The following is a 26614-nucleotide window of genomic DNA, read 5'->3' as shown; positions in this document are numbered from 1 at the left end:
GTGCCCGTTTACCCCAACGCGGGGCGCCTGCGGCTGCTCCAGCTGCTGCTGCTGCTGCTGCTGCTGCTGCTACAGCTGCTGCTGCTAATAGAAAATACATGCTTCTGTTTTTTTATGTCTGCGTGTTGTTTCAGCTGCAGTCAGTTGACACTGCAGCAGCCCCGCTCCCTCTGCTCCTTCTGTTCTTCCTACTCCCTCTTCTGTGCCGACCCCCACTACTTCTTTTGCTCCCTCTACTTACTCCACTCACTTGTTTTGCTCCTTCTGCTACTCCTGGTCACTGTGCTCCCTCTTTGCCCCACGATCCCTCTACTTCCTTCTGTGTGAAGCTGCTCTGACCGATGCTGCCACTGTTACTGCTGCTGCCACCACTGCTGCTGATGCTACTGTTGACATTGCTACTGTTAGTGCCGCCGCTGCTGTCTCTGCTGCACAGCTGAGGCGATAAGAGTTTCTCTCTCTGTTCAAAGCAGATCAATTACTTTTACATCACAAAAGCCTCTCACAAGGTCAGACAAGGACACAAGGAAACCATTAATGTGAGGTAGAAGAAGAGACGCTGTTCTTCATCCAATTACTCAGAGGATAATGATAAAAAAAACCTCAAAGACGCAGGGTGAAAGAAAGGAAGAGTGATAGGGATGTAGGCTAGTAGGGTTAGGTACGCAGGAAGGAGTGAAGGAACGTAGGAAGTGAGAAAGATCTGGTGGACAGGAGGGTAGGTGTACGGACGGAAGAAAGAAACGAACAAGACGAACAAGAGGGAAAATAGAAAGAAAAGAAAAAAGGTAGGAAGGCCGGTGTGTAGGTAAGAGAAAATAAAGAGGATGGGAATAATGAATAAGGACGGGTGAGGAAGGAGCGGAGGAGAGAAAGAAAGAAAAAAGAGCCTACAAAAAAAAGAATATCACTGGAAAGATTCCTTCACGTGTTTTAAATGAATTCAGGACTCCTAAATGAGAGAACTGATGTCTGTGTTTGTTCTTGGTGCATTTTCTAATGAATCACTGGCACTGTATGTTGGCAGACTGTACAGACTCTGACAGCAACATAAACAATAAGTAGTGAATACTTGTCTGTGCTCACACTGATGCCCTCTGGACAATTAGTCACCAGATTCATATTAGACTGAGTGTTTTGACTTCTATTTCAACTACCAATTAAATCTAATAAATGAGTTCTGTTTGTTTATATTTAAAAGACGGACCAGAACCATCGTTAATTAATCCAGAACGACGTTAGCTCATTTATCACAATAATCCTGTACACATTTGACGGCTGCTGTTATTGTCCTTCTTCCTCCTCCTACATAGTGTCTCTACCACTGAGGATCAGAAGGAGGCGAGCGCCAACGACAACAGCACCGTCTTCACTAGGATTCTGGACGGACTCCTGGACGGATATGACAACCGCCTCAGACCAGGGCTTGGAGGTTTGTCATCCCCACCATTTTATTTGATCTATCTTTTTAAAAGACTGATTTAAGGACCCTGGAGGTAGTACATTTTTCCAGTGTACTATACAAACAAATCAATAGAGAAGGTAACAGATTTTTCTTTATGGGGAATGATGGATGAATGGATCGAAGAGGGGATATATACGTATATGTGACTGTCTCCATCACAGCCTCCTTTGTTCAGGTAGAACAACAAGAGGAAAATAACCTTGGGTTTCATCAGTTGCCTGTCAGACAAACAGTCTTTGTTTCCTACTCTTATATATATTTGTTCTCGTCCAAATTGGAAAAAAAAAAAAAAACACACACCACAGAATCTGTGCTAAGTTCTACCAGACAGTCTGTTCTCACATCCTGGAAACCGTTTCTCTCCTTCTCCAAAAACAACAACACACACAGAGACAGAGAGAGGGGAGTGAGAAAAAGACAAAAATAAATATATAATTGGACAAGCTGTTGTTCACAGCTCAGCATGGAGGACATGCATAAACACAGAGCTGGAGAAAGGCAGCAAAACACTGCCATCTACAGGACGAGATAAGCATCCCCTCAATCTGGGACAGGTTTTCGTGTCAGCGTTGAAACACTCATCACCTGACCTTGGCACGGAAACTGTTATCTGAACCAAAATAAGTGATGACCATTTCAGTGAGTGTGATGACTTATCATCTATTCGTGTGTTTTCACAGTTTCAGCTGCAGTCTCTGACTAAATAACCCCCAGAGTTATTTCCATTCATTCCCTTTCAGAGAGTCACAGAAAAGTGTCTAGTCCAGTGAGTGTTGACAGTAATCAGGACGCCCCCTACATAAAATATTCAGTGGCAGTCATGCAACTCCCAAGACACAGATCTGCTGGTACAACTCCAAAAAGATACTTCCAGGGTTACTTCACGGTGATGCTGATTAAATATAAAGTGCTACTGTAGAGTATGAGCTACTGTAGCAGAGTATTTACATGCACGTTTCTAGTGCATACACATACGTAGCCCAACAGTTTCCCTTTATCTTGGTCAGTACAGTTGACCTACTTCACAAGAGAACATTTATATTACCAACACACCAGTTTATCTATTCTGGACCAGAGCTCTCCAATGTGGACTTGAGCACCACCAACAGGCCAAGGCAGAATTAATTAATGAGTTCCACTTAAAATTACTGCAGATCACATCAGTACTAGTAAATGCTATACTTTTATGTAGGATACAGGGCTGGGTAACATATATGTGTATTTTCATCAATTTGTTTTCTATTTACCCTTTTCTTCAAATCATATCTGTTCTTTTTCCTCCTTACAGAGAATGTGACTGAGATCCAAACCAACATCTTTGTCACCAGTTTTGGACCAGTTTCTGACACTGAGATGGTAATGAAACACAAACACAAACACAACACCTCCTACATGACTCTTAACCACCTCTTCAGAAAACTACCAGGAGCCACCATCAAATTGTCAATGTGTTCTTATTTTTCCCCTTTCCTTTTCCATCTCCAATTTATTTTATTTCATCTTCTACCTTCTGCTTCTTCCCGTCCTTCTTCTTCTCTAATTTTCTCTTATTTACTACAGCTTTAATTAAACATTTAATTATCGTATAAATCTAGCATCACTTTACTATATTTTTATGATAATTAACATTTTGAATTAAATAAATTGTATTATTGCTAATATACTGCCATTATAACTATTATAATATATGGCTGCTAAATTATAATACTATAGTGCTCTTTTGCACATATTTTAAATTATTATATTATATTATATTATATTATATTATATTATATTATATTATATTATATTATATTATATGGACATTGTTCTTCACCTGTTAAATGTTAGATATTACATACGTATATATATCATTTTTCTTTTTCTTTTAATTCATTCCTTTTTTTATTCTTATTCCTGCACAGCTGAGGTGATTAATCCTAATGACTGATTTTCTCCCTTTTAGAGGAGTAGATTTACAATTCTCCCTCACTGTCTCCTTCTCCTCCAACCACCTCACCGCACATCTAGAAATCCTTCTCCCTTCTAAATACTATTTAACAGATATTTCCATTTTTTATTGTAGTTCAAATGTGACATGAGTCTGAATGAATGATTCATCTGCACAAACGCCCATTAAGAAAATAAGCAGTTTCAGCTCACACAGAGACTAGAATATGGATTTTCTTGGTGGTGGTTGGAGAGTGAGTTTGTTGACGTCAGTTTCCTGTGTCTAACAGTCAGATAAAACTAAATGGACTCTGTCTCCGTCTTAGGAATACACCATCGATGTCTTCTTCCGTCAGAGTTGGAAGGACGAGCGTCTGAGCTTCAAAGGGCCCATGGAGCAGCTATCACTTAACAACCTGCTGGCCAGTAACATCTGGACGCCAGACACGTTCTTCCTCAATGGCAAGAAGTCTATTGCACACAACATGACCACACCCAACAAGCTGCTGAGGCTGAAGGAGGACGGAACGCTGCTCTACACCATGAGGTTCTAAACACTTCTCCTTTCTAACGTCAATAGACCAGTAACAAAGGTGGTCTGGAAAGGTCCAGAATTCATAAATGAAAATATTTATCATAAGATTAAAACATTAATAAAATAAGATAAATATTTATCATAAGATATTTATCATAAGATTAAAACATTAATTAAAAAATGATCTCTTTAGAGGTTATATTTTTTGTTAGACTGCAGTGCAATGATGGCACCTGGTGGCCAACAAGGGTCCAACTGATAGTGATAGAAAAGAGAAGGAAGGAAGAAAGCAATTTAAAGCATTAACGAACGACATTTATAATGAAGGAGAAGGATGGAATGGAAAAAAGGAAGGAAAAAGTAGGATCAGAAAACGGAGAATTAAAAAGGAAAAGAAGAAAAAAACTGAAAGCAAAGAAAAAAACAGTAGAAATGGAGAAAAAAGACAGGAAGGAAGACCAGAAAGAACGATTGGTGGTAGGATGCGAAAATAATGGAACATATAAACCAGGTATTTAGGGTTGGAGGGTAGGCAGGGTATGTGAAAACTTCAGCTTGTTAGAAAGACAATACTGCGTCATACAACCTGTGGCCAGCAGAGGGCAGAACAGTCAACGTAATGGAAAACAAACTACAGCATCTAAAGCAAACCGAATAAAAATGCAATACAAATAAAAACATTTTCTTAAACTGACAGAAAAACTTGAAAAAAATTAAATTGAATAAATTAATCAATCGATTGAAACAAAATTATGCAATTCATATAAAGTCAATAACCAGGTATAACAGCGGATAACGTAACTCAATAAACACGTGACTCGAACTTCTATTATCAGTCCCTGCTCTTCCGGTACAACCTGAATTAAAACTACATGTAAATAATCACGAAATAAATACTGGTAATAAAAAGTTAATACATATAAATATAGTTCAGTATTTTTTACAAAGACTAGTCACTTGCATAAATGTCTAAAATCATCGGGCAAACATTTGCTTTGTTTCAGACTGACCATTTCAGCCGAGTGTCCCATGCAGTTGGAGGATTTCCCCATGGACGCTCACGCCTGCCCCCTTAAGTTTGGCAGCTGTAAGTACAAGCTCTACTTCTATTTGTGTTTCTAGCTTCTCGACAGCCAACATTCAAAGTAAATGTTTCATTTCAAAACATTATTATTACACAAATTTATGCCATTTGCCATTTATGCCGTTTATGTCTTTGTCTGTGCCACCCATTAGCTACTCTACTGGGTAACTACATGTTATGTCAAGGGCTAACCCTTTAACCTGTTTTATTTTTACAACTTTTTGTTGTTACGTTACCCTTTTGACCAAAATCACAGCTATTTTAAAGGTTATGACAGCGTTTTCGGTGTAACAGTACTTTCCATGGTGACATCCAACCTTCAGGGTTACACATGCTCACCTCTGACCTCCAGGAGGGTGATTAGCTTAGCATTAGCTATGGGAACCTCCCTGCAGCTTCTTTACCTGCTAACTGGATTATAGAGGAATGGGATTCTTCCTCTATGGAAAGGCGGTGGTTGGACTGGAGTCTGAGGATAAGAACCTGATCCTGTTATCCTGACAGAGCAGTGAGGTGTGTCTGTAAATACCCACAGAGGATGCTGTGTTGTCTTTTACTGTGTCCTCAGTGGGTTACAGAGGGGGCGGTGGTGGGAGGGGGGCCACACCACCTCTCTGTGCTGAGCTAATGGAGTGTTGGAGAACATTAGCTAATCTGGTTTTCCTCCTCCACCTTTGTGATTAGATGTTAACTCTGTGAGTCCCAGGGTCACAAAGTCACAACTTTTGCATATTTCCAGGATCAACATTAATAAAATCTAATTCTAGCTTTGATTTCTCATTGACAGGTAACATTTACATTTTTTTTGTACACAACCTGACTGAGCTAACTCTGAGACTTCTACTCCAGTCTAACCTTTGGTCTCTTTATCTCTCTCCCTCTTGGCCCAGACGCTTACCCAGTGTCAGAGGTGGTCTACACCTGGACAAAGAATGCATCCAAGTCAGTGGTGGTGGCCGACGACGGGTCCAGACTAAACCAGTACCATCTGATAGGGCAGACAGCAGGAACCGAGGACATTCACACCAGCAGAGGTTTGGACCATGTGACATTAATCATGGATCAAGGGTCTCCCTGGTTTCAATTACAGCTAATTCTTGACATTTTTAAAAAAAATCATTAATTCATGTGGGTGTTTATATTTCCATTTTGGGTGATGATTTAACCAGATTCCAAAATTTGTAAACAATTTGTATTGTTATATATATTATATATATTATATTATATATACATTTATATATATATAAAACATATTATATATATATATAGCATACATATCATTCATTCTGTGCATAAGGGCAGCTGTATATATAGCATACATATATATCATTCATTCTGTGCATAAGGGCAGTCAGACTGTGGTAGAAAATCAAACTGATGGAAATTGAATCAGGATTAAAAACCTTCACAGACCCAAGATGAGGATGAGAGAGAGGGAGAGGGAGAGAGACACAGAAGACTAAAGGGAGGGAGATGGAGGGAGACGCAGCAACAGCAGTAGTGCAGTAATAACAGATGTCTACACTGCTGAACACTTTTGCACTACAACACTGATCTCACACTCACACTGGCTGTCTCTCTTTCACACTCACTCACTCACTCTCTCTCTCTCTCTCTCTCTCCCTCTCACACACACACACACACACACACACACACACACACACACTTGGAACCCTAATCCTCTGTCCATCCTACCATCAGCCCTTGCATAACTACATGACATCACAGATCACTCAGGGATTGGTTGAGTTTCTACATTTATCTTCATGTCTTCTCTGAGATAAAACTAAATCTGCTGTTTTCAGCCTTGTTACAGCAACGTTACAGATGAAGGCCCGCCTGAACATTTCAAGCCCATTTAATTATTTGAAACACATCTGTTTTAATAAACTTCACACATTTAAATAAGGGATGAAATTAAACTTAAAATATCCTTCTTAAAATATTTATTGGGGGGAGTGGGGTCTGTACAGTCCACATCTATACTGAATTTAAATTGACAACAATACAGGTCTGTTTCTGACCTACCCTAGGGGCAACCTCTTTAAAAGTCAGTGTTCACTGCAAAAAGATAATATTATTCAAAAATAACAATAATTACTTTAAACCTAACTTAACAATATCAAAAACAGAGAAATATAATTCAGTACAGTACTGTAGTAGTACTGTATGTGTGTATGTACTCCAGAGAACTAGTACAGTCCCATCAGCTGATGTAGAAAGTACTGTGTGTGGCCAGAGCAGAACATACACAGACTTCTGATTCGTCTGAGCTGACTGCATTCTGAATCTTCTGAAACTGATAACTTGGTGGAACTGTTTTAACAGCAGGACAAATGCTTTAAATAATCTCCACCATCAAACACAATTAACAACAACAACAACGTGTCACCAGTACCTGCAGAGAAGAACAGGCTGGGAGACGTAGGAGAAGACAAAATAAATAGAAAATAAACTCATCAGTCCCACTGTTTTGGTAACACCCTCCCTCCCCCCCCCCCCCCCCCCCCCCCCCCCCCCCCCCCCCCCCCCCCCCCCCCCGCTATAATCTCCACCACCGTGTGTTTGTGTGGGGGAAGGTTACTGTATTTTCAAGGCATCTGTTTAATGCTCTTATGTAAAACAGAAGTGATTTACACTCCGTTCCACTTCCCCTGCTCCAGTGAATATTCCCAGTCTGACGGAATCCTCACTGGTTTCAAACGTGAAGTCTTCAAGTTCATTGATTCTTTCTGTTTGTTTCCATTTCTAAGCATTTAGAGCACCGGTGTTGGTATTTTCAGGGCCTTTCAGGGCCTTAGTACTGTTTTCAGTACTGTTTCAGTACTGTTTAAGCAAAAACAGTACTGAAACAGTACTGAAACAATACTGTTTCAGTACTGTTTTTGCTAAGACCTAGTACTGTTTTTCTTAGTGTTTGTACTGTTACATCAGGAATTCTTTTTTTAAAGCTCAGTACTGCGACCTTTGTGCATTGGTACTGTTTTTGAGTAAATTTTATCGTTGCTGTTTTCTCTGAGCTTCGGTTCTGTTTTTTTGAAAATCGGGGCTGTTGCATCACTATTGTTATTTTTGAGCATCAGTACTTTTATTTTATTTACAACAGTACAGTTATATCTGAGCATTGTTACTGCTATCTGTAGTGTTATAATAGTACCAGGACGATTGGTTTTTTATAGTGAGGACACTGTATGTGTCCATCAGTTCATGAAAACCTCTGTCTTACACTCTGTAAGTCTACTGTCATGACCTGGAAGATGATTTTGGAGACTCATCTGTCACCCCTAACAAATCTCCCATGGTCCATCTGTGCTGTGACCCAGTGTGAGGTAGTGAGTGGATTAAAATACTTTCTTTCTTTTTACCCTTAATAAACTGCAGTATCAGAGACTGAAAAACCCTTATGGTTTCCATTCACACTGACTGTGGTAAAAAAAAAAGAAAAAAAAAAAAAGAGTCAACCAGCTCTTGTGTTGAGTTACAGGTTGGTCTCTGTACTTTCTATTTAAAAAGAAATTAAAACACAGTTCCTGACACTGTACCCAGTTCTTATCTTTGAGTGTATCTGTAGAAACTGTCTGGTACTTTCCCTGTTCCTGGTCCATAGTTTCTGTAACCTGTCCCTCTGGTTAATGTCACATGAGCTTGAGGTAAATTCAGAACTGGCTGCAGCTGCTGATCTTCATTAGGTTTCTTATTTCAGTAGCGTAGAAGCAGGAGATTAGTTTGTCTTTTAAAGTGCTGACCATGTTTAAGGACAGTACTTCCTGTGGTGCCAGTGCCTGAAAATAGTTCCTGCTGCTCTAAGCAAGGCACACGTCCAGTTTATCAGCAATTTCATCTATCCAAGCTATTCCTTCGAGTTTTCCCCAAGTTTTCTACAGACCACTTCAGCTTTACTTCTTCTAGGTTTTCTTCAACACGAGGAAATGAAGACGCCACAGTGTGAAAAATCTAGCTGTTCATCCAAGTATTATAAACAAGCATGAAAATTTAGAAAAAGAAGGACAAACCAATGGACAAATGTTAAATGTAAAAACAAACAAAATTAAAACATACAATTTATGAAAATTAGCACATTATAAAAAATAAGTCAAGTTTAAAACTTGGAAACTACATAACCAACAAAAAAGTTGGAGGAGACAAACTCTAGTCACCCAGAAAGACAAAAATATACCCCCAAAGTAAAAGCTAGTCTGCCAAAAGTTAGTCAAATCACTCAGTGAAGGTTGGACCAATTATGATAATATGAGGTAAAATGAAATGTTGAAAAAATAGCTGAAAAGAAGAAATTACTTTGGCTAACACTGCAGCATAAATAGTTAAAACTGAGCTAATGGTTAACAACATTTAGTTCAGTGTCTAAACTGACCACAGGAGGCAGCAGTGGACCAGCAGCTCCAGTATCTCTGATAGCTAAAATCGTAGATTATCTCTATTAACATTTTGTTTTTGAGATTCACTTGGGAAGTTAAAAGAAATCCTGTAAGAATGATTTGACCACCAGTGAGATATAACTGCAGTTGTATTACAGTACCTTGTGGTACTGCATAAACTATATATATTATATTTTTAAATCATCCCATTGGCAAAAATATTTAAAATATGTATACAAGCACACTAGAAAGAAAGCTTAAAGTTATTTTTTAAAGTTTACTGAACACTGTACTCACCAGTCGACCAACATGGCAGCATTATTCCTGGACATAAATGGAAGTTCTCCGAGGACATTTTGGAATATAAACCCTTGAGTCAAAATCACAACGATCCACCAGGGAAGGAACATCTTCAGTGTCCTCCACCTTCCTGGACCCACAATCTGGTCCAGATCCATTCATTGAGGGTTGTGCTGAGGAGTCCCAGGTGGTGTGAGCCTGGACGGGTCAGAATGGAGGGGAGCGATGCAATTATGAATTGTTAGGGGGCGCCCAGGAGCCCAGTGGTGGCATCTTTGAGGGAACCCGTGCAGTTTCTTGATCTTCTGATCCAGACATGTTTTCGGTAAAAGGTCTTCTTTAGAAGCCTTCAGCATGTAGGGGGCGCTGTGTGTGAAGAGGAAATGTTGAAATTAACTGTAGCTGCTTCAGTCCCGTCAGGTGTTTTCAATAAAGTAAAAAAAACAATATTAGGTGAAAATAATCCTCTGGACAAAGACTTTTTCTGTCCTCCATGGCAAGAGCGTCAATTCTGTCGCCTTTTCTCTACAGATTACATTGTATGTGTGTGTGTGTGTGTGTGTGTGTGTGTGTGTGTGTGTGTGTGTGTGTGTGTGTGTGTGTGTGTGTGTGGATTGACAACAAGGATTGAGTAGGCGGAGATCCCGCCTCCTCCTCCTCCTTTTTCCTCTCTGACTGATCGCAGGATGCAGATTGTAACCAGGGATTAGGGAGGTTTCAAAAATCCGATTTTGCTTGGAGAAAGCCTGGTGTATTACTCTGCACTCTCTATGTGTGTGTGTATGTGTCTCTGTGTGTGTACATGTACTTTAATGTGTTGAATACAGTTGGATTTTTTTTCCCTGTAGTTAACCAAACTACTTCTGATGTCCAGAGGATTTTTTTAAGCCTCAAACTCAATCTTCTCCTGTTTTACTCAGAAACACAACACTGACTCTGCTGCTTAAAGTCATGGCTTGACTTTCAAAGGAAATATGTGACAATGTTAACAGATCACTTATTTTAACACACACACACACACACACACTCCATTCCCATTGATTCATTACCACAATGTCATTTTTATAGGGTCAAAGAAAATGAATATTAGCACGGTCTTCTATTTCTATTACTGTACTTCTAATTTCTTGTTTTGCTTGTGTGTATGTTTCATTTTTACCAGTGTGAAACAGACAATATGTGGCAGTAATGCAAGTTGCAGGACTCAAGTGTGCTGGTAAAGTCCAGAGACAAACAGAAGCTGAGGTTGTTAGCAAAGTTAGCTTGCCTTACCTTAGGGAAGACAAACAGAACAATAAATATTTAACATACATTAGCAGACCAAGTGCTAATGCATCCACAACCTGCCACTTGAACAGGACATGCTAGCAAACTGCTCATATACAGTTTTGTGGGCCTCAAACAAGCTAAGGCACTACAGTAGATGCTAGCACACTGGTAGCATGCTCCAGTTGAGTTGTCTTTACTTGTGTTTGTTCCTTATAACCAGGTGACAAGAACTAATCACGTTAAATTCACAAGATTAGATTACATTAAGAGGAGTGCACAGTGTCTGTGAATCATGGAACAGAGCTTTCAAAGTGTAAACAAACAAACCTTCTCTTCTATAGATCTGTGAACCAACAACCTGCTCTTCTGTATTTAATCACCAGGCTCACCTCTTCTTCTTCCTCTGTCTCTCTTCTGTATGTTGTTTTTGTGGTGGCGCCACCCCCAGGACAATACACGGTGATGATGGCCCACTTCTACTTAAAGAGGAAGATTGGATATTTTGTCATTCAGACCTACATGCCTTGCTTCATGACCGTCATCTTGTCCCAGGTCTCCTTCTGGCTCAACAGAGAATCAGTTCCTGCCAGGACTGTTTTTGGTAAGAACCGCTGTCTACAACAGCACACAGCATTTTTAAAATGTTCTTCAGCTTTTATTATTTGATTCTTGTTGTTTTTTTAATTATTTATTTTAATGTTTAAAATATTTCGTTCGGATTTACCTCGGTGCAAGATTAAAGTTTAATGTCATGAATAAATATGAATAAATCAAAGAGCAGTGTGCTTCAAAATAATTCACTTTATATTTACTAAGTACTAATTAATTTGGTGTGTTTTTCTGTGTTGGACCCAGGTGTAACCACAGTTCTGACCATGACCACCCTTAGCATCAGTGCCAGGAATTCTCTTCCCAAAGTAGCCTACGCCACCGCCATGGACTGGTTCATCGCTGTTTGCTACGCCTTTGTTTTCTCCGCCCTCATCGAGTTCGCCACCGTCAACTACTTCACCAAGAGGAGCTGGGCCTGGGATGGCAAGAAGGCTCTGGAGGCACAGCACCCAAAGGTATGGAGAAAAGTAACAAGGTCCTTGAAATTCAAGCCTTCAATACAGGTGAAGCCTACAAGGGAATCAGATCTAATCAAGGCATTATACAGTGACGAAGCATAAGTGCAGCTCAACATGACTTCAAATTGATGTCCTCCTTTAATGAGTCAGTGGCCGATTTTATTTTGCCGTGATAAAACAGGGTTTTTAAAATAAATGAAATGAATGAAAAGAATAAAAGACAAAAAACCTTGTAGTTACAAAAAGCTAAGCTTGGAGAACCAATCAGCTAAAGGTTCGCTTAGATCAGGCATAGGTAAACTAAGGCCCGGGGGCCCAATGTGGCTCTTTCAGCTTTTTAATCCGGCCCGCCAAATCTTTCCAAATTATATAATTTATTTATATTAAATGTATTGGAATGTAATGTTATCATTATACTTCTGCCTTTTCCCTGCAATACCAACGTTTCCCCAAAAGATGATGTAGAAAATGGTAAAAGCATTTTAGCATTTTAGCCTTTATGCATGACTTTTACCTGTTATTAATTGTGGCCCGCGAGTCAAAATGTTTGCCCACGTCTGGCCTAAATGTTAGCAGCATCATTGCATAATTTACAGTCAGAGCAAGAACAATAATCGTCAGACAGAGACAGGTAAAAGTTAGCCAGACTTAAAAACAATATATAAAAAGCCAAAGATGAGTCAAGAAATACTGGAAGGTTAACATGGAATTTCTTTCTTCAGAAACGTGATCCTCTGGTTTTGTCCAAAAAACCCAACAACGTTTGCTCTGCTGGTGTCAACTTCACCCCCAACCTGACCAAGGATGTGTCCATCTCCACCATCTCCAACGTGACCTCTCTGCAGCTCCGTGCCACTGAGACCAAGATGCCTGACCCCAAGAAGACCTACAACAGCGTGAGCAAGATCGACAAGATGTCACGGATAGTTTTCCCCGTCCTGTTTGGAACCTTTAACCTGGTCTACTGGGCCACGTACCTGAACCGAGAACCAGTGGTGAAAGGAGTGGTCACCTCTACGTAATCTCTCTCTCTACTCTTTTTTCTTATTTTCATTTCTTTAACAGAGGAAGTTTGTTAAGATCTTTACTAAAAACAATATCTGCGCTTGAACAAAAACTATACTCAGCTTTTTAGTCCCAGCACTTTGACATGGACGAATACCAGGCCGCGCCAGAATTTTCCCCACTTTTTCCAGAATATTTATGGCCTAAATGAATACAAGTATTAAAAAATGCTTTTTAAGACTTATGGAGGAAAAGACAAGAGCCTTGTCTCTTTTCCTTCTCATCTTATCCTGCTGCAGTTTGCATGATGCAAAAAAAAGAAAGTCCATTTCGGTCTTGGTTGCTGATCATGTAAATGTCAATCACGGCTTATTGATAAGAGCACAGTGGACAAACGGGAAAAAGACGGAGAATATTTGACTGGACCAGTGTCAGGAAGAAGTGGAACAAAAATCTTTGAATTTATCCTTTAAATTTACCAAATGCTCCTGCTTTTTGTCTGTAACGTCAGACTATCTGATGTGGTCGAAGGTTAGCCAACAATAGCTAAAAAAGTCAGAAAAGCTTAATAAAGTAAAAAGTTAATATTTTCTCATTTATTGAGCCATAAAAGAGACATATATACACAAAAAAATTTTTATCTTGAAATTGTCAAAACTAGAGATAAGGGTTTCACAGAAATACCAAAATCTTTGACAAAAATATTGAAAAACACATACTGAGAACGGCTCTGGAGAAATCTTCCAGAAGACAATATATTTAAGTAATTGTAAAACTAAGTTGAGGCTAATGGCTAAACATGTTAGCCAACAAAAGCAAACATTTGACAGAATATATGTAAAAGGTAGCTGAGGCAGAGCTACATTTTTGGAGCCTGACGATAGTAGGGTCAATCCTCTACAATAGATAAAAGTTAGCCCAAAGCTAGTATCATCTAATGAAGCTGTCCTTGGTCCCGCCCCCAACATTTCTGCACATGGTTTGAAGTGAAACCAGAAAAGCCTGAAATGCTTTGAGCTTCTGATGTATGTAAACTTTAGAAATGCTGCAACAGAACTTGTACTGTGGGTTGGTCTTAAAAGAAGAAGTTGAAGAAGTTCTAATCTGCGTGAAGGGAAACCTCTCCTGAGATTTAATGCTGCAATTGCTTTAGCTTTTATTTCACCTTTATCTTACGTCTCTCCTTCCTTTTTCCTGGTTTTAGAAAAAGCAGAATAGAGTTTTTAGCTGATGAGTCTCTGCTCTTTGTTAATGAAGACTTTACTGCTGCAGGTCTGGTTTCCCAAAATCATCCAGACCAAGGAGAAGGTTAAAAAGTTAAAAAGTTTATTATCACAGATGAGTTTCTGACACTGACCAGCTTTTTTAGACACGTTAGTGTCAGAGGTTGGTGTCCCACAAAGAATTAAAACTATTTTGGACAAATTTGAATAGCTTGTGATAAAGACATAGAAATGTGGGCAACATTCCAAATACCAAATGATGACTGGAAAATCAGTTTGGACCACATTGTGGTTACTAAATTTCTTCTGGTCCACCACAGGAACCCAAGGATGTCAACTTCTCTCACATACCTAAGGTGGACCAGATTTTGCTCTCTGTATGTGGACCAGACTGGTTATTTGGTCTACCATTGGGACACAATGATGTGGCCCATATTATGAAACATTTGACGTTGGTCAATTATTAGGTTTACACAGTCTTACTTTTTCATTTGTTCTATGAACACCAGATGTGGGCCAGATGCACAAATGGAATGGAATATTTTGGGAAACCAGGTCATTGTCTAATACGAGAATCATGTAAATACTTATCTGTTTGTTTTAAAGCCTTTTAATAATAGGAAAAAGAAAACAGGAATAACTTTACGTAGTGCTGACTAATTCCCTGTTTTCGTGTTAAGTTATTTTCTTCTGTTAGATTGTAGATGAGCTTATATCTAAAAGTGCTTTAGTCTGTTTTGAATCTCATTTTATTATTAACTGAAGTGAGAGAACCTAGCACAGGATTAGGATCCAGCCTATGCTAGTAGAGGAGGAAGATCGGGAGGTGTAGGAAGAAGAGGAGGGCCAAGAGTTTGTCAATGACTACAGTGTGATGAAAAAAAAAAGAAGAAAAAAATCGAAAAATAACTCAGGACCTAAAGAGGAGCCAGGCTTCCAGCAGAAGAATCGCCTTTTTAATCAAGGGGACGTTAAGGAACAATGTGCACTGTTGCTCTGTCGCCCCCTGCTGGCAGCAGAGTCTCTGAAAACTAAACGGCACTGAATGGCTTTGTGTAAAATTAAAACGTGTAAATAAAGACGATGTTGGCTGCTACTTCAAGGTTTTTCTGACCTTAATTATTTTATTTACACACAAAAAAAATGTTTTTTGTTTTGTTTTTTTTTTTTTGCCATGGTGCAGACATGGAGGACTAGAGCAAAAACTGAACTGGCAAAAAACTCAAAACAAGGGGGTTGATTGCAAGTATTTTTCCACCTCTGAATAAGTAATGAAAAAATAATACTTTCTGCATTAAACGCACAGACAACTTTAAAAAGTTTAAAAAACAACCTAAAACCTAATAGGAATGAATTTAAAAGAAAAACTCACCTCTTCTGTCGTTTTCCTGGTGACTGTTTTATTTCATGTCTGCTTCTCCAAATTTATACCATGATTAATATAGGGAAAGTGTGGCGCCACTCTGTAGTTAGTTTACATCCACTAGAGGGCAGTGCAGACTCGGACCTAGAGCCTGTGAGTCTATGAGCTGAACAACAATAGTGAGGCCGTTAAATAAATGAATAAATGATCACACCAATCTAACAAACTAAAACAGTAGCAGCAATTAAACTAAACGCCTGCCACTGTGGATTTGACTTCATTGGTTCAGCTGTTGGTTACTGTAGCCACTGCTGATGCCAACCACTGTCTTTCTCTGTGGACTGGTAAGCACTGGTAAAGAAGGAGCTCGGTTCATAAAGAGTAGTGATACCTCAGAGTTCTCCAGGTCAAATGGAAGTATAAACCATTTACTTCAACAAAGTTTATGGAGAAAACCAATTATTTTAGCTTACAGTGCCTCAGCCACTGATGACACAGTGCTGCCTCTCGTGGTCAGTTTGTGCCTTTGAGATCTGAAAAAAGGCTCTTAAATAACAGAATTTATGGAAGATGAAGAGACCATTTGTGTCTGAGACGTCCAATCACTGACTTCTTGGTGAAGACATCGGTGAAGGACACTCGATGACAAAGAAGAAGAAGAAGAAGAAGAAGAAGGGGAGACATAGAAAAATAATCTAATCATATATACACATACATACACTACGGCATTTGTCCTCTGCAATGTAAGTGGCGCTGTTAGGGGCAGGTTTGTGTGCATGCTCCACATACTGCAGCCAGGGCGGGATTCGAACCTATGATTGTCTTAACACTAGGCCTCGACTGAGATGACCAGCTATAAAACGTGACCAAACATACATTTCTAATGTCAAAGAATATCTCCGGCGTATCCTTAGTAGCCACATATTCTTTCGCGTAAGCAACAGAGTCGCCCCCTGTTGGCTGACTTCTATAGCCACAGCCGTACTTTTTCCTGTTCTTAATTCTAGAATGTGATTCCTTGAGTGAAAACCACGAAGGTTTCCTGCTGGAGGGCTGTTAAACAGATGAAGTAAATGATGGCAGGGATGACGTCACGGATAAAAACTCAAATCTGACTCAAGTTTGTTTATGTCTTTAACGAATCAGCAGCAGCTCTGAGACCACAGGTGAGTGGATGTGAATGAGTGTCTGCTTCATAAAACACACCATCATCTTCTGAGGTGGATCATCAGCAGCAGCAGCAGCAGCAGCAGCACCTCCTCCTTCTTCTCCTCCAGCAGCATCAGCAGCCACATCAGTCCTCCTCCTCTTTCTTCTCCTCCTCCTCATCCTCCTGCCTACGCAGTCGTCTGGACCCGGACCTGGTCTCTTCTCTGCTGCTGGAGCGGATCCCTCTGATTGATCAGCGGGTTCCTCCCAGCCCTGAGGAGCCTCCTCACACCTCCAACATCCTCCTCTCCTCTCCTCTCTTTCTTCCGTCCTCCTTGAGTGCGGTGCGGGATTGTCGAGGCTCTATGACACGAAGAAGAAAGTGCGTGGGCAGATGAGGGAAGTTCTGATCCAGGGTTGATGTTTTTCCGCTCTTCTTCTTTAATCATCAAACCTTCTGTGGTGCTGGACTGAAGTGATCCTGAGGTTGATCCTGACACCGACCGTGCGGACGGACTCCGGTGATCCGCTGATCCACGCGTGGATAAAATGACAGCGGAGTTGGTGTTGATGAGCTTCACTCTGCTGCTGCTGCATCAGGCAGCTCGGTGAGTTTCCTCTTTCACATCAAACACAGAAATGAAACCAAATCTGAACAGATGTTTGTTTCCGAAGCTGCAAAAGTTACCGCTTTAACTTTGATGCTGGTGATGATGAGGAAGATGACGATGAAGGTTTTCTTCTACAAAACCTTTTGTTGCGTGTGCGCGAACACACGGACATGTTTATGTCATCCTACTGGTCGTTATCATTTGTGTAAAATGTACAAATGCACTGAATGGATTTACAAGAACTAGTTGGGAAGGAAGGAAGGTAGGATGGAAGGGAGAAAGGTAGGAGAGAGGAGACAAGGAAAAAAGAAAAGGAATGAGACTAAGGAGGGTAGAATGGAATGGACACAAAGGAAGTTAGGACGAAAGGAAGAAAAAGGAGAGGAAAAACAGCAAGGGTGAGGAAAAGGAGAAAAGCTAAATTTAAGGAGGAGCAAAAGGACTACGAGGAAAACAACAAGGTGGGGGAGGGAAAGGAAAAGAAAAGAAGTCAGGAGTCAAGAATGAAAGAATAAAGCAAGAAAGGAGGGAGGGAGGGAGGAAAGGAAGCAAGGAAAGAAGGGAGGATAGAAGGAATAAGGAAGTACAATAATAGTTTGGTCCGTATCCGTAAGATAAACAGAAGGAGGAAACAAATGTATAAAGGAGACCTTGGTGACTAGGTAGTGAAACAAATGAGTAAAGTAATAAAGAAGGAAGCAAGGCTTAGTAAAACAAGGTAAGTAGAAATGGGAAAAAAGAAGAAAGGAAGGAGAGAAAAAGTAAAAAAGAAAAAAATCCTTCATTGTTCCTTTGTAATCAAACAAATTCCACTTCTGATCTAAACGTTCCCGTCTTTTCAGCTCTGACCTTTTGGATTATGGCGAGGATGAGGAAGACCACCATGACGTCACCGTCAACCAGATGTTGGTGCCCAGGTCTCACCAGGAGGATGCCACGAACATCCTGAACAACCTGCTCAAGGAGTATGACAAGACCCTGAGGCCAGACATCGGAGGTAGGCGCACGGACAGCACACAGCTGGGTTGATGTTCAAGGACTTCAGCACCACGGAGAGCGCTGATCTTCTAGCAGGAAAAAATAAAACTTTAGCTCTCCATAAAAAAGCTTAAAAACCTCAACATACAAACAGTGTTTTTCTGTCAGTTAAATAGAAAGGTACAGACGTGGCCAGGCTCTTAGGTCCAGTGACTTTTTAAGAAGGTGGTGAATAATGATGACACCAGTGGAAACAAAATTAACAGAAATGTCAGCAAGACAGACAGTTTCCACCGTACCACTGAATGTCAGCAGTACAGCAGAGGGAGGTTACACCAGGGTCAGGAGCTTGCATCATTATTTTGACATACCGTGAGAACTCTTCATGTAGTGTGAGTGTGTGTGATTGGTAGTTTAAATAACTAGGGTCAACCATCCAGAGTAATGGACAGTGCACAACAGAGGTGGAGAACCAGTGGTGCAGGCAGAGTGGAACGACTGGGGACGACTGTCAGGAGTGATTTGCGACAGGAGAATAGCAGCAAAGTTGAGGGGAATATTTTTACGAGAGAGTAGTGAGACCTACTATGATGTATGGTTTAAAGACACTGTCTGAGCAGTTTGGACATGGAGTCAGAGAGCTGAGGTGGAGAGGGTATGGACATTTACTGAGGAGAGAGGGTCCATATATCAGACAGAGGTGTTAGATTTGGAACTGCCAAGCAAGAAGAGAAAAGGAAGACCGTAGAGATTTGTGGATATGGTGAAAGAGGGCACGGAGATTGTTGGTGTAAAAGCAGAGGAGGCCGGGGATTGTGTGAGATGGAGGCAGATGATCTGCTGTGGTGGTGTTCCCTGAAGGCAACAGCCCAAAGACGAAGAAGTGTGTGAGTGTGTTTTGTGCCCAGAAACCTTCCTGATTTAATCCATGTCCTTAATGTGCAAGGAAACATCCAATCTTCATGGATACCCTCACCCTGGGGGGCCGAGGGTGAGCGGGGTCTTATAATTGGATTCTGTTCTGATCATGGGTTCTGTTCATCGGTTCTGAAGCCCTGCAGTGTTTGTTCTCTTCAGTGACTCTCTGACTGCTGCTCTGCTCCTCCTGTAACCACTCACTGTAGCCTCATTCACTGGTTGCTGCCACACCTGAGAGGGCAGAGTTGCTTGGAGGTTGGATGCAGCCGTGATGCCGGTGAACTGAGTGGCTGTCACAGCCGTGTTGAAACACATAAGAGCATCTTCCCTTTCTTTATCTTTGTGACAGGACACACTGGCTCAGCATTGGTTCCTAATCTTGTCCTCCTTGTAAAAGCCCTTGGCCTTTTTGTCATACAGTTGTTAACCCTCTGCCATTATGTGTTTGGTGATAAGAAACATACTAAAGCTGGTTGTTAACTGGAAATAATATTGTCTCATATTGTCAGAACAAAAACACAAAAACCACAGTGAAATCTACTTAGAACAATAGTACTTTTACTACTGTATATTAGTTTGAACACGACAACTATCACCAAGTCCATAAAAGCAAATCAGTGACATTCAATTAATGAATTCCTTCAGTTACACACACTGACCACAAGAGACAGCAGTGGGCCAGTAGCTGTGAGCCAATATCTCAGATTTCTCTATTATTATTACTAGTATTTTACATGATAACCAGCACCAAGTTAAAATGTGGTGCGACATAAACTCACTGATTTTCTCTGTAGATTTTTTAAATACTGTGATAAAGCAGTATTCACATTCCCAAGGTAACACAAACCGACTCATAAAATACCTGAACTATTCCTTTTAGGAAAAATGCGAAACCCTAATGTATAATTTATTTCCTTTTTTCAACTAGGGAAATGCAAAACAGTGAAAAAAAGTGTGTCTCAGCAAGAAATTCAGTGATGCAGAATTTTGTAAATTCTGGCTGCAGCCTAACGAGGCCATTATCTGCTCTGCGAGATGCGGGCGAATTCAGCAACGGAGTCTCATCTTCATATAAAGTGTGTGACTGGTCCAGTGGTGAAAGATGAGAAAACAAAAAAAAGGAGTCAGATTTCCCTGGAGCAGAACAAGTGTTCAAGAGTCTCACCTCATACTATAGGAAGCCGTTGGACCTCAGATGTAAATGAAACACTTGCGTGTCCCTGTTGTGTCACTTTCTTTTTTGGATCCAGACTGTGATTGCTGTGTTTCTGTGCGTGTGTGTGCTTGTAAATGTCCAGAGAATCTGGGATAAAGCTTTTAAAGCTGTGTCAAAGTGCTGTTTGTGTGCGTGTGCGTTTTGCTGCGGCAGCACATCTTACTGTGCATGTTAACTCTGCTCTGGTTCTTCTGAAATCCACACTCATCTGCAAAAATATGAGAAAATATTTTTGAAAATGTAAAAACAGTTGTAATCAAATAATGAACCATTAGAAAGCAGAGTTGGGTACACAAAAATTGTAAAACAGTCAAAACATAAGTTCAAATATGTGAACATTAGTCAACGGTGTCATGAATTATTGAAAACTAAACTAAAAATAGCCAATATGTAGAGAAACGTTGTGCAAAAATAATAATAACAATAATAGAATTTATCAAAAATAAATCAAATATAATTCCTGCAGAGATAAACATTCATCTCTGGAGAATAACAAAGCAAGTCTATGGTAGAAAAATATTTTCTGAATCTAGAAGATGAGTGTTTGTGAGAAGGTAGGAAATGGCAGACAAAGACAAGAGTTAGCCTCAGATAATGAACCTGTCTCTGGGACGATTCTAAAACCATTTCTGTTCCCTGACTGTTTACAACTAACAACCACTAACAATATACTCTGGACTAGACGGCAGTTTATTTAGGCTACATGCCAGGCTATGAGCTGTTATATATTGCTGCAAACTTCAGCGTTATGCTTAACAGATGCCATGCTAACATACATAACAGTTGACCTGAGTAACTGTAGCTGGTTCACAACTGCTGGTTTTGCTGAGTGCAGCACTATGACAACAAACTGGGAATAAAACCAGCTAAAGGATGTGGTACTGGTTAATAAATGCTACCAAGCTAACAGAAGACAGCTAACAAAGGCTCTCCAACAAACTCCTGGTTAGCTTAAGCTATAATGCTAAGTCTAGGTCCATCCTCGAGGCCAGTGTAAGACAAACCTGTGGAGTACTTTAGTGTTTCCTGATCAAACGCTCTACCTTTCACTTCCTCCCAAACTTTTAAACTTTTCTTTTCTAGTTTGGCTCCCAGGTGAAGAGACTAATATTAGCCACAGTCAGACCTCCGAGTTTAAATTCTGTTTCATTTAGAAGGTGGCTCCAATCTAACTTCCCAGGTGAGAGTTTAAACTAAATTTAGCTGCAGTCTGGTCTTTTTACGAGCCTGAGCTCCTGTTTATTTGTATTGGCTGCTGATCCAAACACTTAGACTGGACCAGGGTGGAACTGAGTCCTGTGAAATGTTGTATTAAATATTTATAAAGCAATACAGGAGTGAATGGGTGAATTAGGAAGCATTGTGTGAGAGTAGATTTGTCCTGAGATGGAAGCAGAGTGATTTTCTTGTTAAGAATTTGTAATAAATGGAGTGATTCACCACATGGTGACCACCCACAGCCGGGACTTGATTTAGCCCGTCAGAGTCACAGAGTCATGTGTGTCGGAGGAAGAAGCCACTCTGTTCTCTTCTTTACAAATTCTGTCTGCTCTCGATTTTGTTTTTCTTATTTTTCAATAAACAAAATAATCCTCCTTTTACAACGCTGGAGCGAAAACCCGAGATTTTAGCTCACAGGGACAAAGCAGTTATTGATTCACTGTTGCCTAAGAAATTAGCCACTATATATGTCATTCAAAATCCTTTGTTCAGATTAATCTTAGTGAAACAAACAAACAAACAAACAAACAAACAAACAAACCACAAGAGGCAGCAGTGGACCAGCAGCTCCTGTTTCCAAATTATTGTATTAACTGACTCGAGTTTGCAGGAGAGAGTGATCTGAAAGTATGAAACAAAACGCTCTTGGAAATAGTTCTAATTAATATCTAGAGGGAAGTCTCTGAACAGGAGTCTCATTTCTCCAGAACGACAGAGTTAATGGAAAAGCACAGGGTTTGGTAATCATGTGGAGCCACAGGAGGAGGAGGAGGAGGAGAAGGAGGAAGAGTTCCACATGAACGACATTAGTCTGATAATCAGACCAACCTGAGTCCAGCCCATGTCTCACACATCTACCTCCTTTGTCTGATCTAAATGTTTAATCCATGTCCATCTGGGTCCAGTGTCCAGAGGCTTCAGATCAGATCAGGCTGTGGTGGAGGGTGGGGGGGTGACACTAGGTGTGAGACACCAGGGGGAGAAAACCTGCATCTATGCACTTAGACTGGAGTCAGAGACTATTAACTCCATTATTAAAATCCATTATTAACCACTTTTAATTCATCCTGGTTGGTCTCAGGGAGCAGTGGCATGGTTTCTTTCTTCTTTTGTATTTTCTAGTTTTTCCTTTCTGTTGACAGTAATACGGACCAGTTTCAAAAAGATCCAGAAAGGGGGCAGTATAGTAACGCAAAGGATTCAGATTTACTGACAAAGCCCGACAATGAGAGGCTGAGGGTGTTAGCAGATTACTTAGTTACTTACTTACTTATTATTACTTACTTACTTACTTAGCCTAGCCTACATGAAAAATGAATTTCAAAATAAAAGCTATTTTCCAGCAATTTACTGGCATTCAGCAAATGCACTATGCGCTAGCCCGCAGCTAACATGATGCTAATAATAAAATGCATCACTATGCCAAATCTTTGATGTTGTGAATGAGGATCAGGAATGACTTCATTTCTGATCCCTGAGGAAAATGGTTGTGTATTTCCTATATCCATCACACGATTTACCGCCTAAAAATATTTTATTTAATTCTTGGTTAAAGATTTTTGACACAGTTTACATGGTTAGATTGATATTAAAAAAACACTGTGAACCAGGGCTTTCTAATGTGCTTTTAGTACCACCTACAGGCCATAGAAAATAGTAGTCAACTGTATAAAGTCATAGAGAAATTCATAAAAATTTACATGGTTTGAGTTTGAGTCAAAAATATGTAGATGTGTAAAGTGTCCATTCAGGTTGTTGACATGAAGAACCTTTAGGGTGAACTGGTGTTTCACCAACCTCACCTCAGATCAGGCTGGTGTTTCTTTCTCGTCTTCCTCCTGAACCACTGTGACTCCAGCAGCAGCAGCGTTAGCGACAGCGTCAACTACTGTAGCCCAGGGAGAAATAAACAAATGCATTATTCATGGTTGAACTGATGGACATGGAAGCTGATTAGATGTGGAGATGGTTTCCAGTGATGACGTCTGACTCAGTATTTGTAGGATCAGTTTATGGGACAGTAGAATAAATCAAGGAGGATTTTCTTTGTTTATGATCGCTGTATCTGTGTGTGTGTTTGGGACTGAAGCTGCTAACGCTGCATCCCTTCCTTCTGTCACACAGATTATAGTATTAACCTGAGCAGTGGCAGACCTCCAAACCTCAATTAGCATCATTAGAAGTCCCTGCACAGTGTCCTGGGATTAGTCAGAGTCTAGACTGAATGGTTTGGGTCTTTGTTTGTGGTCATTTTACTTTACTTAACTCACACAATAACTAATGCAAAGACAAATGGTTTCCTCCGCCACCAAACACTAACCAGCACTAACCAACCAGTCCTGTGTTGAGGTATTAATGATATCAGGGATGTGAAAGATTAGCAGAGTGACTCTTCTAAGAAACAACAAAATTACTGAATGATTCTGCTCTTAACAAATGACAAATGGAAATTTGTCAAACAGCCAATGAGGGGAATAAACGTGTTGGTTTGTACAAAGTAGATTTTTTATAAATGTTTACACCAAAGTCCATACAGAACGATTTTCATTTTTACCTCGGGGCTCAGTAGTTTTTAACCCACTGCTGTCTTCATCTCTGAGTCCAAATCTGTTCAATTAAACTCAGTGGCACACACTAACCACAGGAGGCAGCAGCGGACCAGCAGCATCTGTGTCACTGTTAGCTGTTGGTTGGAGGGAGTAAGCAGGAGCTCAAACATTCATATGTTGATCTGCTGGGCTTAAACCCAGCTCAGCGTGGACTCAGCTCTCATTCCCTGCAGGACTTGGATCCAGATCTGAAGTTCTAATATTCAGATGCTGACATTTTCTTCTCAGCAGCGCCACAGTAAAATCCATGTGATTGTTGTGTGTTTCCATGGTGACAGTGTGGACACTGACAGCTGGGGCTAAAACAGGAATATTTCCTCTGAAGACCTGGGCGAATCGTTGACATTTATTTACAGCGTTTGAATAATGAGGTAAAAAAGTTTCTGTTTCCTGTTCACATTACTGTAAACACTCTAATCTCTGCCTGTGTCTACCATCACGATCACTCTGCAGTTCCTAATGCTGAATTCAGATTAAGATTTTGCTGAGCTAGGATTCTTTTTTGCCTGGTTGTTGGTTGGTTAGCACTTAAATACTGCCACCATCAGTCCTCAGTCTGAACTACAGTCCAATGTGGGTTTGAATTTTGTTGTTTGTTGTGCAATCTTTGGTCATAAATATAAGAGCCGTCATCCTCCTGGCACCTTGGGCCAATAGGGGTCGCTCTCTAGTCCTCCTAAGCAAAGACCTCCATTAACTCAGCAGCTCCTGCCTCCTCCTGCACGGACACACATGACTCACTTAAATGACCACATACAAAAACATCACGGGTCTGATCTGAAAATATTAGATCTGTGCTGTGGAGACTGAGGTCCGTATGAAAACAGATGTTGATTGGATGAAGGAAGAACGTCGGTCTTTATATCAATCCATCAACCTGCAGTGAATCAATCTGTTAGACAAACAGTGAGAACGGACAATAACTACATAAACCAATAAAGAAAGGGTAGGTATAACTGTGACTGTCGGAGTTAAATCTGACCACGCCCTGACCTGACTGATCTGTCAGACACCACGGCTGAATTACCACAAACCTTTGTCAAACAAAATGTAGCAAATAAACACCCAGATGGAAATGCATATACAATTTTTATGAAATTAAGTTATTTTTTAAATTACTCCTCTATTATCAAAAGGTACAAAAGGATGGTCAAGAGAAAACACATTCTAGCTAAAACATTGTTTTGGTAGCTAATAGTTAGCCCAATTGTCTGTAAAATGATTTTAGGTACGGTGATATATATTTTTACAAAAATCAGGTTTGTTAAGGAGAACAGGTTGATGTTAGTCAAACAGTTTGTGCCGAAACAATCAGTAAATAAAACCCTGGACACTGAACATGTGAATCTGTGTGAATTCTCTGTCATGGTACTTTAGGCTCCAGCTGGACTTTCTGGCTCCAGTCAACATTTCTGACATTTGTTTCTCTCTCTCTCTCTCTCTCTCTCTCTCTCTCTCTGTGTGTGTGTGTGTGTGTGTGTGAGTCAGCCCTTGTATGTTCCATGGCAGAACATATCAACCAAACAACAGATTGACCACATACAGTCCACACACTGATGACACCAATTGTAAATGTATCCTGTGGCTCTACCTTTATCTGTCTGTGGCACTGCTGTCAGTGTGCTAACTGTGTCCTCCTCTAATGCTAACATGCTAACATGCTAAAGAGCTGCTGATGTAGCAGTGATTCTCTGGACCTGCGTGGGTCCAGTTTCATGGTGAAGCTGCTGAGAGAACATCACGGCTCAATCCTTCTAACTTCTCCGTCTTCTCCCTTTCTTTGACAGTGAAGCCAACCATCATCGATGTGGGGATTTACGTCAACAGTATTGGACCTGTGTCCTCCATAGACATGGTGAGTGGTGGTCTCCACTACCAACAAACAGCCGTTTCCACAGGAAAGATCTTAGTTCACAGGGACACGGGAGCAGCTGGTGAATCTGAAACACACGTTTCAAACAGTAATTATCCATCCGTCCGTCCATCCATCCATCCATCCGTCCATCCATCCATCCATCCATCCATAAATCCATCCATCCATCCATCCATCCACTTATCTGTTACCGGGTCGTGGGGCAGCAGTCTCCACCCAAATCCCACTGCACCGTACCAACCCCCCTGAACCTTCCTCCAGGTGGTGAGTCCACTGGAAGGTACCAACCGCCCTGACTGGGATTCAAACTTGTCCAGGAGGTGAACCAGGGGGTTCAACACTGATGACAGGGACGTTGCCTCTGGGCCAAAGCGCCACTCGCCACTTTAGTAATTGAATAACTTTAGCCAAGAGTATTTA

At 40.6% G+C, this 26614-nt stretch overlaps 4 protein-coding genes across 7 annotated transcripts in view; 2 read left to right on the top strand and 2 right to left on the bottom strand.

The window, feature by feature from the left end:
• Nucleotides 1-11395, bottom strand: part of LOC103389671 (gamma-aminobutyric acid receptor subunit beta-3-like) — a 44239-nt gene extending 32844 nt beyond the window's left edge. For both annotated transcript variants that reach the window (XM_025061977.1, XM_025061978.1), the window contains exons 1-2: nucleotides 11286-11395; nucleotides 9687-10055 (exon numbers count right to left, since the gene is read on the bottom strand). In XM_025061977.1, the coding sequence (XP_024917745.1) occupies nucleotides 9687-9847 (161 nt within the window). In that variant the 5' untranslated portion in view covers nucleotides 9848-10055; nucleotides 11286-11395. The remainder of the gene's footprint in view (nucleotides 1-9686; nucleotides 10056-11285) is intronic.
• Nucleotides 1-15069, top strand: part of gabra5 (gamma-aminobutyric acid type A receptor subunit alpha5) — a 19589-nt gene extending 4520 nt beyond the window's left edge. Inside the window, exons 3-10 of the mRNA XM_008325184.3 lie at nucleotides 1314-1432; nucleotides 2754-2821; nucleotides 3721-3941; nucleotides 4934-5016; nucleotides 5904-6047; nucleotides 11407-11559; nucleotides 11814-12025; nucleotides 12751-15069. Coding sequence (XP_008323406.1) covers nucleotides 1314-1432; nucleotides 2754-2821; nucleotides 3721-3941; nucleotides 4934-5016; nucleotides 5904-6047; nucleotides 11407-11559; nucleotides 11814-12025; nucleotides 12751-13050 — 1300 coding nt within the window. The 3' untranslated portion in view covers nucleotides 13051-15069. The remainder of the gene's footprint in view (nucleotides 1-1313; nucleotides 1433-2753; nucleotides 2822-3720; nucleotides 3942-4933; nucleotides 5017-5903; nucleotides 6048-11406; nucleotides 11560-11813; nucleotides 12026-12750) is intronic.
• Nucleotides 15070-15128: 59 nt separating this feature from the next.
• The window catches only part of cfap221 (cilia and flagella associated protein 221), an 82981-nt gene continuing 71495 nt past the window's right edge, over nucleotides 15129-26614 (bottom strand). For all 3 annotated transcript variants that reach the window (XM_025061975.1, XM_025061976.1, XM_025061974.1), the window contains exon 25: nucleotides 15129-26261. In XM_025061975.1, the coding sequence (XP_024917743.1) occupies nucleotides 26233-26261 (29 nt within the window). In that variant the 3' untranslated portion in view covers nucleotides 15129-26232. The remainder of the gene's footprint in view (nucleotides 26262-26614) is intronic.
• The window catches only part of gabrg3 (gamma-aminobutyric acid type A receptor subunit gamma3), a 39392-nt gene continuing 30016 nt past the window's right edge, over nucleotides 17239-26614 (top strand). Inside the window, exons 1-3 of the mRNA XM_008325188.3 lie at nucleotides 17239-17376; nucleotides 18222-18376; nucleotides 26109-26176. Coding sequence (XP_008323410.1) covers nucleotides 17318-17376; nucleotides 18222-18376; nucleotides 26109-26176 — 282 coding nt within the window. The 5' untranslated portion in view covers nucleotides 17239-17317. The remainder of the gene's footprint in view (nucleotides 17377-18221; nucleotides 18377-26108; nucleotides 26177-26614) is intronic.

Source organism: Cynoglossus semilaevis, chromosome 14, assembly GCF_000523025.1.
Source record: "Cynoglossus semilaevis isolate Cse_v1.0 chromosome 14, Cse_v1.0, whole genome shotgun sequence".
Classification (NCBI taxonomy): domain Eukaryota; kingdom Metazoa; phylum Chordata; class Actinopteri; order Pleuronectiformes; family Cynoglossidae; genus Cynoglossus; species Cynoglossus semilaevis.
The sequence above is the reverse complement of the archived record's forward strand: the minus strand, read 5'-3'. Positions and strand labels throughout refer to the sequence as shown.